The 13,312-nt window shown below is 28.7% G+C and overlaps 5 protein-coding genes across 5 annotated transcripts; 4 read left to right on the top strand and 1 right to left on the bottom strand.

The window, feature by feature from the left end:
* Nucleotides 1-594: 594 nt before the first annotated feature.
* Nucleotides 595-1,685, top strand: BX663DRAFT_439754 (uncharacterized protein; the record flags this gene model as incomplete). Its single annotated transcript, XM_051523346.1, has 5 exons — nucleotides 595-730; nucleotides 782-982; nucleotides 1,058-1,105; nucleotides 1,241-1,353; nucleotides 1,419-1,685. 5 exons carry the CDS (start codon nucleotides 595-597, stop codon nucleotides 1,683-1,685), a joined length of 765 nt encoding a protein of 254 aa, XP_051380334.1.
* An 835-nt stretch (nucleotides 1,686-2,520) lies between these two features.
* On the top strand, nucleotides 2,521-4,116 carry BX663DRAFT_477255 (Endonuclease/exonuclease/phosphatase; the record flags this gene model as incomplete). The annotated part of the gene is made up of 5 exons (XM_051524280.1): nucleotides 2,521-2,573; nucleotides 2,644-2,817; nucleotides 2,870-3,056; nucleotides 3,124-3,237; nucleotides 3,313-4,116. The coding sequence occupies 5 exons, from the start codon at nucleotides 2,521-2,523 to the stop codon at nucleotides 4,102-4,104; spliced, it is 1,320 nt and encodes a 439-aa protein (XP_051380333.1). The 3' UTR covers nucleotides 4,105-4,116.
* On the bottom strand, nucleotides 4,117-7,118 carry BX663DRAFT_518340 (P-loop containing nucleoside triphosphate hydrolase protein). Its single transcript, XM_051528862.1, has 9 exons — nucleotides 7,044-7,118; nucleotides 6,959-6,969; nucleotides 6,076-6,885; nucleotides 5,930-6,014; nucleotides 5,796-5,866; nucleotides 5,253-5,714; nucleotides 5,077-5,185; nucleotides 4,908-5,017; nucleotides 4,117-4,847 (listed from the first exon to the last, which is right to left on the bottom strand). Exons 3-9 carry the CDS (start codon nucleotides 6,711-6,713, stop codon nucleotides 4,175-4,177), a joined length of 2,148 nt encoding a protein of 715 aa, XP_051380332.1. The 5' UTR covers nucleotides 6,714-6,885; nucleotides 6,959-6,969; nucleotides 7,044-7,118; the 3' UTR covers nucleotides 4,117-4,174.
* A 1,518-nt stretch (nucleotides 7,119-8,636) lies between these two features.
* BX663DRAFT_439736 (uncharacterized protein) lies at nucleotides 8,637-8,828 on the top strand (the record flags this gene model as incomplete). The annotated part of the gene is made up of 1 exon (XM_051523344.1): nucleotides 8,637-8,828. The coding sequence occupies one exon, from the start codon at nucleotides 8,637-8,639 to the stop codon at nucleotides 8,826-8,828; it is 192 nt and encodes a 63-aa protein (XP_051380331.1).
* Nucleotides 8,829-12,282: 3,454 nt separating this feature from the next.
* Nucleotides 12,283-12,686, top strand: BX663DRAFT_518333 (uncharacterized protein). Its single transcript, XM_051528861.1, has 2 exons — nucleotides 12,283-12,493; nucleotides 12,589-12,686. The coding sequence occupies exon 1, from the start codon at nucleotides 12,296-12,298 to the stop codon at nucleotides 12,461-12,463; it is 168 nt and encodes a 55-aa protein (XP_051380330.1). The 5' UTR covers nucleotides 12,283-12,295; the 3' UTR covers nucleotides 12,464-12,493; nucleotides 12,589-12,686.
* Nucleotides 12,687-13,312: the final 626 nt, after the last annotated feature.

Below are 13,312 nucleotides of genomic sequence, written 5' to 3'. Positions count from 1 at the left end.
ATAATAAGTTTTTAATTTAATAAGAACTATCATTCATTGATCTTTAATGAAAAAAAAAAAGAACTGCTATAATGGTTATCGACTGTGATTACTCTTTCGAATACATTTTAATTCCATGTATTTATATATACAATAGTAGTAGTAGTAGTAGTAGTAGTAGTAGTAATAATAGTAGTAGTAGTAGTAGTCTCAGCGCAGTTTCTTTTTCTTTATTTTATGAACAATGTTACAAATCATCCTTATTTTAGTTCAAGATATAATAACTAAAGAACTTTATCGACTTGTACATAAAAAAAAAAAAATACATTGTCTATTATAGACTATTATAACTGGTAAAAATCTAAATATCACTTTGACTGCATAAATATTATTTCATTGTCGTTTATCTGCACAGCAGAAGATGCCAACATTTTCGCTATTACTGACAATTGTACTCATATTTAAAAATAGTAATACGGCTAACATCAAGTATACTTAATGAAACTTTTTTTTTTTTTTTTTTTTTTTTTTTTTGCATTTTTAGGTATTACATAATTAAAGAAATTCCGGAGTAAATTTATTCTATTTTCTCTCTTTTCTTTTAAACAACTTATAATGCAGAATCGAATTACAAAGACCACTTGTCAAATAAAAAAGAATAAAAGAGTCGATAGATTGCGTGATTTACTTCAATTAGCACCTTCTGATTCTGTATTATTAGATGCTTGTGCACGAAAGCCTCCCGGTGATGGTAAATGTTGAGTATATATATTAAATTATTATACTTAAATTGTTTTACTAGTTAAAGAAATATTAGAAGCATTACCAGAAATAAACCCAGATCTGATTCGAGATAAACATCTAAGGACACCATTACATATTGCTTGCAGTCGAAAGGATGACCCTGAAGTTGCAACAGAAATAGCAAAGCTATTAATACAAGCAGGTTCTGACGTTAATAATGGGATGGGAGATGTGGATGGACTTCAACCGATACATATGGGTGGGTATAATTATAAACATTAGCCTTTTAAATGACTATTCTTCTTATTTCTATTTATTCATATTTATTTAAAAGCTGTACTTGCAGGAAATTATCAATGTGTATTAATGTTATTACAAGAAGGTTGGTATGTTTTAAAGCAAAAAAAAAAAAAAAAAAAAAAAAAAAAAAAAAAAAAAAAAATTCCTTGTATTGATAACTTTATAGGGGCAAATATACCAGCTTCAGATCCTTTTCGTCTTACACCTTTATTATTAGCAAAATTAAAGATGGATAATCTTCGACAATCACAACATTTAATTCATAATTCTATAAAAGAAGTTGATTATACATCTCAGAGTGCAAAAGATGAATATGAAGATTTGAAGTCGGTAATATACTTTAATAAGGGAATCAGTATCTGTATACTGCAATTTTTAACTAACAACATTAGTAGATTACTCAAGTGTTGGTAAATCATTTAGCAAATAAGCATATTAATACATACGGATTACCTTCTTATGATTCATATCATGGGCTATCAGATTTTTTATTCTTAAGAAAAGAATCGGATAATGATGAATTAAATAATGTCATATTATCCATCACTGACAAATTAGCCTTAATAGGCATGAATGATGATAATACCTTATTACAAGATTCAATTAATGGATTGATAGAGAAAGTTAAAAGATTAGGAATAAATGGAGAAACTGTAAAATAATGCAATGTATGGATTCTTTTTTTTTTCATTTCTATTATTAATGACGTCTCCTATACAATGTTTTAATGTACAAAGTCTTTATTTTAGACAGCTTGACATATGTATTTTAGGGGGGGGAGACAATAATAATAAAAAATGAATATAACTGTTAAGAAGTTATTTGAGTGATTGCATAGTATTAAACAGATTTACTACTATTATTAAAAGAGATATTATTAGCTAATTATGCTTTTAGGTAGGTAATAAGCTTTTGTAATAAATCCTTTAAAATTAAAAAGAATCATTGTAAAGTTCTGTGTAAAACAGCACACACACACACACACACACACACATATGTATATATAAATATCCATATATAATAAGCCACTATAGCCTGTATAGGTCTATTGTAGAAATTATATTATATCCACAAAACTTTACAGTTAGGTCTTTCAATGGTAAAGATGACTTGGAAGGGCTTCTTCTAATCCAGTGCATAACATGGCATGACTTTGATTGATGTAATTCTCTATTATGCAAATATATACGGAGGACTTTGCTCTTATTTCCAATTTCATCTGTTTTTTTTTTTTTTTTTTTTTTTTTTTTTTTTTTTTTTGTATTTCCTCAAATCACAAGACAATTGTTCACAAAATTTAATATTGTTAGTGGTTGCACTTATGTAATCATGTTACTGCAGAACTATTTATGCAATCCAATTTATTTCATTGTGCAAATCTGTTTTAGGAAATTTGTAAAATACATTTCTATTTACCGCCCGTATATTCATAAAAATGCAGTAATCATAATAATACTAATTTCTGTATTTTATTATTATTATTTTTGTTTCTAAGAAATGAATAATAAAAATGAGGAAGAGACATTATCTGTTTTATCTTTAAATTGTTGGTAAAATAGACATATCCTATTTGAATTAGATTCAATCATGTGTTTATATGTATTTGTTGTAATAAAAAAGGGGTCTCAACATTGTAGCAAAGAAACGCAGATTTCGGTTAATTGCAATTGCCGATTATATGTGTCAACAACAATATGATATTGTAGCGCTTCAAGAGGTATGGATGTGGGAAGACTTTGACTATATAAAAGAGAAAGTGAAGCATAAATTACCTTTTACAAAATATTTTTATAGGTAAGTAACTTATTATTGGCAATGACTATAATCGTTTTATACATCATATTAGTGGTACACTAGGAAGCGGTTTAGTGTTGCTGTCTCGTTTTCAAATTTTATCATCGTCTTATATACATTTTACTTTATCAGGGAGACCACTTCAAATATTTCAAGGAGATTTTTATGTTGGAAAAGGTTGTGGATGTATTTGTATTAATCATCCTAATGTTGGATTCATTGACGTTTATACTACTCATGTAAAGTTGCTTACATAATATTAAACAAAAACAAAACAAAAAGTCACTTATATATAATTGCTACTAGCTACAAGCTGAATATGGAAATAACAATGCATATGAAGCTCAAAGGATTACTCAATGTTGGCAAATAGCAAATAGTGTACGTGCTTCTGTCGCTCAGGGTAAACATGTTATATTGGTAATATGATCTACATTCTGTCCTTATTATTATTATTATATTAATGTATGCCAAAAAAAAAAAAAAAAAAAAAAGACGGGTGATTTTAATAGTGTCCCTAGTAGTTATTGTTATACTATTTTAAAGAATCATGGATTTATGACGGATTCTTGGTTAGAAATTCATAAAGATGAAATGGCAAACAGTTTAAAACGTCTTGAGAATAATGAACTCACAGATTCTGAATGTATTCAACTATTTGGTATAACTTGTGATTCACCCTTAAATACATGGACTAAACACTTTTTAAAGCAACAAGCTCATGTTAAAGAAATGGGTGACAGATTAGATTATATTTTCTATAGACATACACCGAAAATAAGCTGCATAGAATCCAGAGTAGCATTAGAAGGATATATAACGCATACAGAAATGAGTTACTCGGATCATTTTGCTGTCCATTCCCTGTTTAAAATAAAAGGTGATGTAGCCGTTACTGATGATGATGCTGCTCTCGTCCTTTTAGCAAATCCTTGTTTTACAAAACTATTACCAGAAACATTGCAAACTATGTTAATCCTATTAGAAAAGGATTTGATCAAAGCGAAAAGGACAGCTAATACCATTTTAAACTTCTTTCTATTATCAGTCTTTATTATACTTGGTTTATTTATAACTCAAATTATTATCATATACTATCATCAGACGTTATTCATGAACGCTATCTACAGTTTACTTTTAATTCTCTTTTCAATCATTGCAACTGTATGTCTTGTAGTAGGATTCGTATTTGGTAAAATGGAGCAAAGGTCTCTAAGACAATATATAACAGATATGGAAGTATGTTTAAAGAATCAAGAAGATCATACTTTAACAAGCAAGCTTTGATTTATTTACTCCAGTATATAATATAATTAATAAAGAAAAAAAAATTTTTTGGTTTTATTTATTTATTTACTTAAATTAATTCCTCTTTAATTTGTTGTGAAACGGCATTTATCAAACCTGACTTTTTATCCATAATTTCCTCTAAATCATTCAAATAGACTTCAAATTCCTCTTTACACTTTTGATCTTCAACTTCGTCTTCATCATTTAGATCGAATTCATTTGGTATTGTTGAAGCTAGTTTTGCAATTAACTTTTTTTCATTTTCAATACATGCTTCCATTTCTTTTACTTGTAGCTTATGTAAACGTATAAAACGACGTATCCTGTTAGTCACATCTGACTTTGGTTCGGGTAAAGAAGAGAAAAAAGGATGATCTTCAAATACTTCAGAGGGTGGTGACTCAAGTCGTTGAAGGAATTTTTGTTGACGTTCTGCTGCTGCTGCTGCTGCTGCTGCTGCTGTTGCTGCTGCTGTTGTACTAGATGAGGATATATCAACTGAACTATAAAATCGTTCATGTGTGGGTGTATTAAGAGCGTTGTGTTCAACTTCAGTAGGAAAATCAACTTCAAATAGGTTTTCAGATGCTTCCTCTTCCCATATGGCATCTGAGTTCGTTAAACTTTGACTATCTACTGAATTATTCATTTCAAAATCGTGGTTCATTTTTTTATTCTCTAAATTGGACCCATAATCTCCTAATAATCGTGGATCTGATTCTCCTTTAAGTTGCTTTACTCTACACATAATAACATATGTATTCAGTTACTTCTTTTGTTATGAATTCTTATAATTTTACCTATCAGCATAGCGAAGCGTATTTAAAGTATGTTCACTATTTGAATTATTTGGAGATATGGTTGCAATCATGCATGTTCGAGAATTACCAGTAAACGAATCTCGTAAAACCTAATCAAGTTAAAATAAATACATTTGACTTTATCTATATAATTTTTATCCTATATCACCTGAGTTAATTTACTTCCTCTAAAAGGCGTATGATTCTTGTTTTGATCTAAAGCACGAATACATTCTTTTAAGGCTAAAAGACTTTTATTAATTTCAGCACCTTCTAATCTAATTTAATTTAATATAAGTTAGTGACTTGAATTCTTTTTCCCTCCTATTCTTTTCTCAAACTTACCTTGTTTTCGTGTTAGCTTCTCCTCTATCTGCCCCTCGCTCGCTTCCTGCCAAGTCAATAAAACTCAATTTTCCATAAATTTTTGAGTTGTTGGATTTTAATACAATATGAAGAACGGCATGCGAACGAGATGATTTATTATTTGCGCCTGTCTTTCCTGTTGTTCTTCCTTTATTACCGTATTCAAAAACGTCCATTAAATCTTCTACATTTGTAACTGGGTATTCACGAAGACCTGCGATAACAACATTACCGTTACCATCTTCTCTAGCTGTTAATTTTGTCTTATTATTTAGTAAATCGAATAATTGTCCCTGATAGATTTCATAAAATCCAACATAAGCTGTTAAATGTGAGTAGATAGAGGTTGATAACATTCGGAAAATATCCTGGGCTGCCAAGACATAAAGTCCATTTTGAGGATCAAGCATTGTATGTGTTTTTCCAGAACCTGTTTGACCACTACAAAAGAAAAAATATATCAGTTTTTAATACAACTATTTAAAAAAGAAAAAAGGAAAAAAAAAAACTTGATTGACTTACTGAGCAAAACAAGTAGCTTTTCCACCAGTAAAAATATATTCTACTAATGGTTGAGCAGTCTTTGCATAAATCTAATAAATATAATACTATATCTAAGTAAAATAATTGTATTTGGTTCCAGGTTTTGTTCATACCTCTATGTTTGTAGCATCACTATCAAATGCTTCATCAAATGTGAATGTATGTTTTTCTGTAAAGCGAGTTAAATCAATTCGTGTTCTGTGTTTTAAAGTCAGTCTTTTTTTTTTATACATGTATAAATGCTTTAGTGTAGACTTACTTTGGCTCATTGAGTTGAATTGTACGACTTCCAACCAATGGTACAATGTCAATTTCCTGGTTGCTTATTTCCTTTTTATTTAATGGTCTTTTCCTTACACAAACACGAATACGTTGTTGCAAGTCATTAGAATAATTTGCTGTTATAGGAGCTTTTACTGTTGGTGCTGTCGTTTTTGATTTGGATAGTAAATACTCATCCAATGAGTTATAGGAATGCATATTATGATTCGTCTTTTGGCGATTATGAATGGGTATACCATATGCATCTAATTGTCTTGTTGATACACGTTCTGGAGGAGATTCTTTAGGCATTTCTATAGGTGAAGTCATATTATCTATTTGAAGGATTTTGGGCTTTGCTACTGGCTTTTGTTTTTGAGGACTGCTTGAAGTTTTTAAATTATGTGTGGGTGGTTTATGTAGCATGGAACTTCTCCTTGAGGGATAGGGTAAATAGGAAAGGCGACGATCTCGAGCAGACATTTTAGCGGGTGGTGTATGTGGAATGGATTGTGGCGCAATAGTCATGCGTCTAGTTCGTCTATCAGGAATTATTTTGTTGGATGATAAAGGTCGTTTTTTAGCTGTTTCATTTAATTTAGGTTTTGAAGTAGTTGATCGAAGAATATCTTTCATATCTTTAACTAGTGCTAAAAATTTAGTTTTATCTTCTGCAGAACGTACTCCTATTTTTGAATATTCAGCTTCAGATAACTAGTGCGCAAAAGTTAGTCATTATAAGATCAAAATTAAATTGACACTTACATCCGCAAGTTTATCTATTTTAAATATTCCTTGTGAAGATAAACTATATAAAAAAAAATAAATGAATGTATTAAATTCAATTTATATGTTTAGTGTCAAATTATCATCAATGTTACTTTGGATAATACTGAGAAAAAAAAAAAAAGAAAAAGTGATCAATTAATATTAATCGTGGATTTTGTATTTACATTTCTAACTTACATCTTGCAGATCATGTCTTCTTAAAGCATCAAGTAATAAGGAAGCACTCATTAGATTAAAGGATTTAATGAATGAAAATAATAGAAATGATTATTATCAATATTTTTTTTTTTTTTTAAGTTACTGCCCTCTTTTGGTTAAACCGCTTTTGAAATGCGGTTTTGGCCAATAAAGTTAGAAGTCTAGTTCTAAGGGTGTGTTCCTTTTTTTAATTACCGCCCGGACATTTGTTTCAATAAAAGTAAAATCTTGCAAAAAAGCAATCTGTTAAAAGAAAAAGTCTCAGTAATGATCGTTATCAGTAAATTAAATGATAATGGTTTAGTAGACTTGACTATGAATGAGCATAAGCATTATTCGGTAATGAAAGACATAATAAGTTTAAAGACATTTGTTGAAAGCCTTAATAGAAGATGAATATAGTCTCTTATTTAATATTACCTACATAGAGAGAATAAGTTTAAAGAACTCAATCCATGAAAGAGGAATCTTTAATGAGAGTTTTTTTTTTTTTTTTTTTTTTTTTTTTTTTTTTTTTTTTTTTTTTTTTTTTTTTTCCTTGTAATAATGCATTCATTTCAGATTATTAAGGATTTATTTAAATGCAGCATTTTTATTAACCTTAATGATAGAAAGCTTATTTAATAAGATGACCTTGGCCAATTCATGTATATATCATATTTTATATTTCAAGTTGGTGATAGCCAGTTACCAAATAAATTTTGGCCAGTAATTGGTGAAAAACAATACACATTCATATGCAGAAATAGTTAATTAAATCATAATGATATTCATTCGTTAGATGATAAGAGATTCAGATGTTATTTTCAATAGCAGTTATTACAATGAAAGTTTAGATAAACATGGAAATACTAAGGCTAAATCTATTTGCTTACTTGCAGTATCTTTATCTTCAATTCTATAGTAACGAATGTCTACCATAGACTATATGTTAACTACTTCAGAAGGCTACCAAATGTTTACTCGATATTTGACCTAATTACCCATTCAAGCCTCTTACAAAGAATTATTACAGTCCATTATTAACGACTTCAAATATCTCAGATAATAGATATTCCTTTGATCATTTATTTTTCAACTTGCTTCTAACACTTCAACCCTAGACTTCTTCAATAACGTGATAATTATCTACTCTAGTAGTTTGTTTGCTGATCAGTTATAAACTTGATACATCTTCAACATATTAAAGGCTTATCTTCAACTCCAAGAAATCCAAGGGTAAAACATTTTTTGGTCGGTTCCTTTTTTTTTCCTTCCTCCTCCTCCCCCCAACAAACAATACATTTCTTGCATTATTATTTTTCCTTTTCTTTTCTTTCCTTTGCTACCTCCCTCCCTTTTTTTTTCATTAATCCTTGTATCTTAAGGGGCTCTTTAGCTACCTTGGGTGTTGCAGATAGACTATTCGTTTAAAAGCGTAACTTGTTTTGTTCTATACAAATATGTTTGTAGCTTGCTACAGCTATTTATATATATTTACTGTTTTAAAGTAAGAGCTACACTAGAGCGGCTACTAAAGGTTTCTAGTAACTTCAATCAATAATGGAAAGATTAAGAGTCCAGACAATTTGTATGTTTTTCTTTGTTAAATATACCAAAGAAAATGTTGAAAAATATAGAAAACGAATCAAAGATTTTGATGGCATAGAAATTTGTTACAACCTTAAACCAACGCAACCCATCTTGGTCCTAATAATTAGGATTTACGAAAATCCTCAATCCTATCATTTATATCTCAGCAATACTTCTAATCTTAAAGCATAAATGGAACCAGACTAATATCATTGTTTTTATTATTTATTTATTTATTTTTATTTATTTATTTATTTATTTATTATTTCTGTTGTTTAGAGATAAAAAAAAAGAAGATAGAATAAGTCTGTGAACACTTTGTAAAAACTTTTATTATAAATTGAATAAAAATAAGAATTAAAAAATTGAATAAGGAGATAAATTAAAAAATTGCATCTCTAAAAAAGGAGTGCAAAATGTATGCTTATTTTATATCTTGTGAAGAATGGGGTTACTTTGCGACAGGAACAGAATGAAAGAAGAATATTTCCCATAAAATGATTAAAGATATTATGGTTGAGCTCTAGTCTTTGCCTTGATTAAATTAGTCGTGCTCGATCTAGCCGGTTCGGTTATTTTTCTTGAAACCAAATAACGAGATCTCGTTTGTTCATACTTGTGGAAGATGCTTTGTATTATAGTCATTCCTCAATGTACTACTTGAATGAAAGTTATTATAGTGTATAGTGTATAGATAGTATATGATTGTATTTATAAATTAGTATATTAGATAATAATGTGTGTGTATAACTAATAGGTACAGTCTATAATTCATATATGTCTCACAAATAATATTGTATGCAGAAAGTGCACTACTAATAGCTATAAATATCATTCGAGTCCTTCATGACTCTGATCTGTATATTGTAAGATATTATGTAATACATCATTATATACACAACACTATACAACAAACAACGGATGAATTCAAACACGACTGCATTGCTGTTTAAACTATCAGTTGGAATAGTGTTTAATCTTGTCATGAACTGACTTATAATGTCATGTTCCTTGATTAAACATGTAGATCAAGGAATTCTATCTAGATTTCCCTGAAAAACTCTCTTGATCCACTTTATCAAATAATATTAAAACTTCTAACACTTCATTACCTATAACAATTTTCTGATTCACATCTTATTTCAGGCCTCTTCAACAATTCTTATAAATACCCTATCAATTTAAGTTCATAAATAAGGTGATTGACTTTAGAACCATTGTTCACTCTCCTTAACTTTCTTTTGTCTTTTTATTATTTTTATTTTATAATATTTTTTACTTGATATTTTACAAATAATATCACAGTTTTATCTATGATTTTAACAGTTAGGTATTCATATAAGAATATCTAAAATCAAAGGGGAATTAGAAAAGTATTAGTTACGACAGAATCCTATTTAGTACCAACTTCCTTAAGTTCATGTAACATGAAAAAGTATAATACATAAATAAGTTGAAGCCGCATTCCTTTATACTATTTGTCCAGGTACTTTAAGTTAAATATTTAATAAAGGAAGAGTAAGTGACTCTAACTATGCCTATTTATTTCGACGGTCGTTGAATTCTTATTAAAAAATATTGTTTGATGATATAAGATTATAGCAAATGCATGCATAAAAGGGAAATGTTTTTTATTTATTTTTTTTTGAATACCACAACTCGGCAACTACACCTAAAAGTTTGGGTTTATAAACAAAAAAATTGAGTTAAATAAAATGACTTGATCGGAAAGGGTAGCGCCTTTCTGTTGGCCAAGCGGCGATCATGGAGAGATGAACTTTGTTAGCTGTAGATGGGAGTGATTAAATAATAAAATCGGGGTTAGTTCTGAGCTTTGCTGATAACATGCTACCTTCCAGGATCCAATGTTCAACACCAGGCCTTCAATGGAGGTCGATAAAAAGATGTTGTTAAATCGCGGGGTAATTTCCTACCATGCAAGAGAGGAAAGCCCGCAGCATTGAGAGAATTCCTGGGAGTAACACGGCTGTAGTAGAAGCAAACAAGAACAGAATCTAATCCACCTCTACACTATAAAGGACTACCTCTTCAATAATTTTTTTTTCTCATATAAAATAAAAAAAAATGAAAAAGAAAGGAGGATGGGCTCTAAAGTTAATACGTATTGTGTAGTACAATTGCTATAAAAAGTTACACATTATTTATTTAGAACCACTGTCATACTTGTTGCGGTTACAGAATACTTGTAAATTATAATATGTAACAGTAAGGAAATAGTATAAACTACTGGTGTGATTATACTCAAAGACTTGAAATAGAAGAAAGAATACGTAAAGAATTGACAAACCAAGAAGACGTTGTTAAATGTAACGAATTAAAAAACAATGACGTACATGAAAAAACGTGAAAGAATAAGTTATCATAAAAAAAAAAAAAAACTTGTATGGCAAAAATAAGCAGACAACTTTTTATAGAACACAGTTTTGGGATAAAGAAAAAAAAATATTAGTTCAGAGACAATCGACTCATCAGTGATAGACGAAAATAATAATAATAATAATAACATAATATAATATAATATAAATAGTAAATTTTTAATGATGGAGGAACAAAAAAAAAAACGGTATGAAACTGAAGACAGACTTGTTATAGCTGATACATCAAATAAGCTATTCAACATTAAAAATAACTACTTTAATAATAAGGAAGAATATTAAGGATATTGAATTAGTGACCAAAGCTGATAAAAGTGATAAACGATCTATGAATCCTTTTAACATTGGTAGTTGGGTAAGATATGTAGAGAGCTATAAAAACTTTAGAAGTTATGACAATGACCAAACAGGCAAATTTGGTACTTCCTTAGTGAATTCTACAAGACAAAGAACCTATGGATTGAGGCTATATATCGTTAAAATGAGAGTTATGGGCGTATTTCAAGTAAAAAAAAAAAAAAAAAAAAAAAAAAATGCAATTTTTATTTTTGATGTTTTCAGAACGAATTCTAACGTTAGAGCAAATATCATTCATTTCTGATTAATGTACACATAAGTCTCTAAAAATTAAAATTGGGTATCTCTAACATGTCGGATGCTGAAGCTTTTGATAAGTTCTTAATTGCTAGTCAGCAATCAAACGAAGCTAAAATCCATAATTGATATGGATAATCTTTTACTTTATTGAGTGAAGTCATTAAAGTCGCTTATCACATATATGAGGATAATTGATAAAAGTTATAACAGTAATGTGAGTTCAAGTAATGTGCATGGTAAATGTGATGGTTTGGCTTAAAGAAGAAAAGAAAGACAAAGAGAACAAAAGGAAGTATGATTTGAGACTTGTTTATTCAATGTAAAAAGAATGATATAAAGATTATTTCGTGTTTAAACAACTACTTGTATTTATGCTAATGAATCCTGAATCAAAGAGATAGAAATAACTATAAAAAAAAAGGATAAGTATTCAGATATACATTGTGTTGATTCAAGAGACAGATCTATGGGTGAAAAAAAAATTATTGTTTGATCTGAGTGTATGTTCCTGATATTTTTTGTATTTTTATTTTATTGGATCAAAGACGACCTGAATCCTTTGTCAAGGTTATAAAAATAAATATTTAGAAATGATACGTTGTCTTTATTAGTTGATGCATTTAGATGATTGAATGTCAATAGGGTTTATATTATATTGTTTATAAGATGTTATATACAGTAAGGTATGATATCTTTTATTATATGTTCAGGCTTATAGTTTGTCCTGTATTATGTAATTCATCTTTTATAATATTATTTATGCTTATATCCAGAGCTTGTTCTATAACAAATATCATAAAAAGGTTCATATATATTATAACACAAGCGATATAATAAAGTCTATCATTTGATGTTCCAATATAGCTTATTTATAATAATAATAATAGTAAATGTTAGTAATAAAAATAGTTTTTTTTTTTTTTTTTTTTTTTTTTTTTTTTTTTTTTTTTTGTTCATACATATATATTATAGACTGTTCCATAATCCAATGATAAAAATTACAAAAAAAAAATAAAATAAAATAAAATAAAATAAAATAAAAATCAAGTCAAAGTAGTAGTGGTAGTGGTAGTGGTAGTAGGTAATACTGGTATTGTGTAGTGATTATTAATATTAGTTGTAGGTATAAATGGCCGTGGTGGTATGAGTCGGGTGCACTGCAATCATCTGAGTATATTTTTTACAAGATATAACACAGGATTTGATTATATCTTGCACTATATCATGTACTACAAGAATTAGACATTTCTTGTATGTGCAAGATATATGTACAAGATATGTATAAATCCTGCCTCAAAATCATACAAGATATAATCAAGATATAAACAAATCTTGCACTTTTTCTACAGGATATATACAAGTTTTGAACATTTCTTGTACTTTTTTCTACAAGATACACACAGGGTTTATATATTTCATGTACTGTTTTTTACAAGTTTTGATTAAATCCTGTACTTTATAATTGCTTTTCATTTGCTAATATTTTACATACCATGTTGTTTATCATTGGCTTTATGCTTCATGACTCATCAAAACATGGTTATACATTATTGGGTTATATAGATGGTATTTTATTCCCTTTTAGGCTTTGTTTATATTAAATAGGCTTCTTTATTGCCTTTCTTTATTGGACATTATTAAATACATTGTTTACAAAAAATGTGGCTTTTTATTTACTTTTTT

Source organism: Cokeromyces recurvatus, assembly GCF_025118155.1.
Source record: "Cokeromyces recurvatus strain NRRL 2243 chromosome Unknown BX663scaffold_24, whole genome shotgun sequence".
Taxonomy (NCBI): Eukaryota; Fungi; Mucoromycota; class Mucoromycetes; order Mucorales; family Mucoraceae; genus Cokeromyces; species Cokeromyces recurvatus.
This window is presented reverse-complemented; position numbering and strand designations above follow the sequence as displayed.

Bases quoted from the DNA above. Each gene is read 5' to 3' on its own strand.
- BX663DRAFT_518333 (XM_051528861.1), top strand. From the start codon at position 12,296: ATGTTATATACAGTAAGGTATGATATCTTTTATTATATGTTCAGGCTT.
- BX663DRAFT_518340 (XM_051528862.1), bottom strand. From the start codon at position 6,713: ATGAAAGATATTCTTCGATCAACTACTTCAAAACCTAAATTAAATGAA. The intron at 5,715-5,795 runs GTAAGTCAATCA...TTTCTTTTGTAG, and splicing joins AAAGCTACTTGTTTTGCTCA to TGGTCAAACAGGTTCTGGAA. The intron at 5,186-5,252 runs GTAAGTTTGAGA...AAATTAAATTAG, and splicing joins GAAGCTAACACGAAAACAAG to ATTAGAAGGTGCTGAAATTA.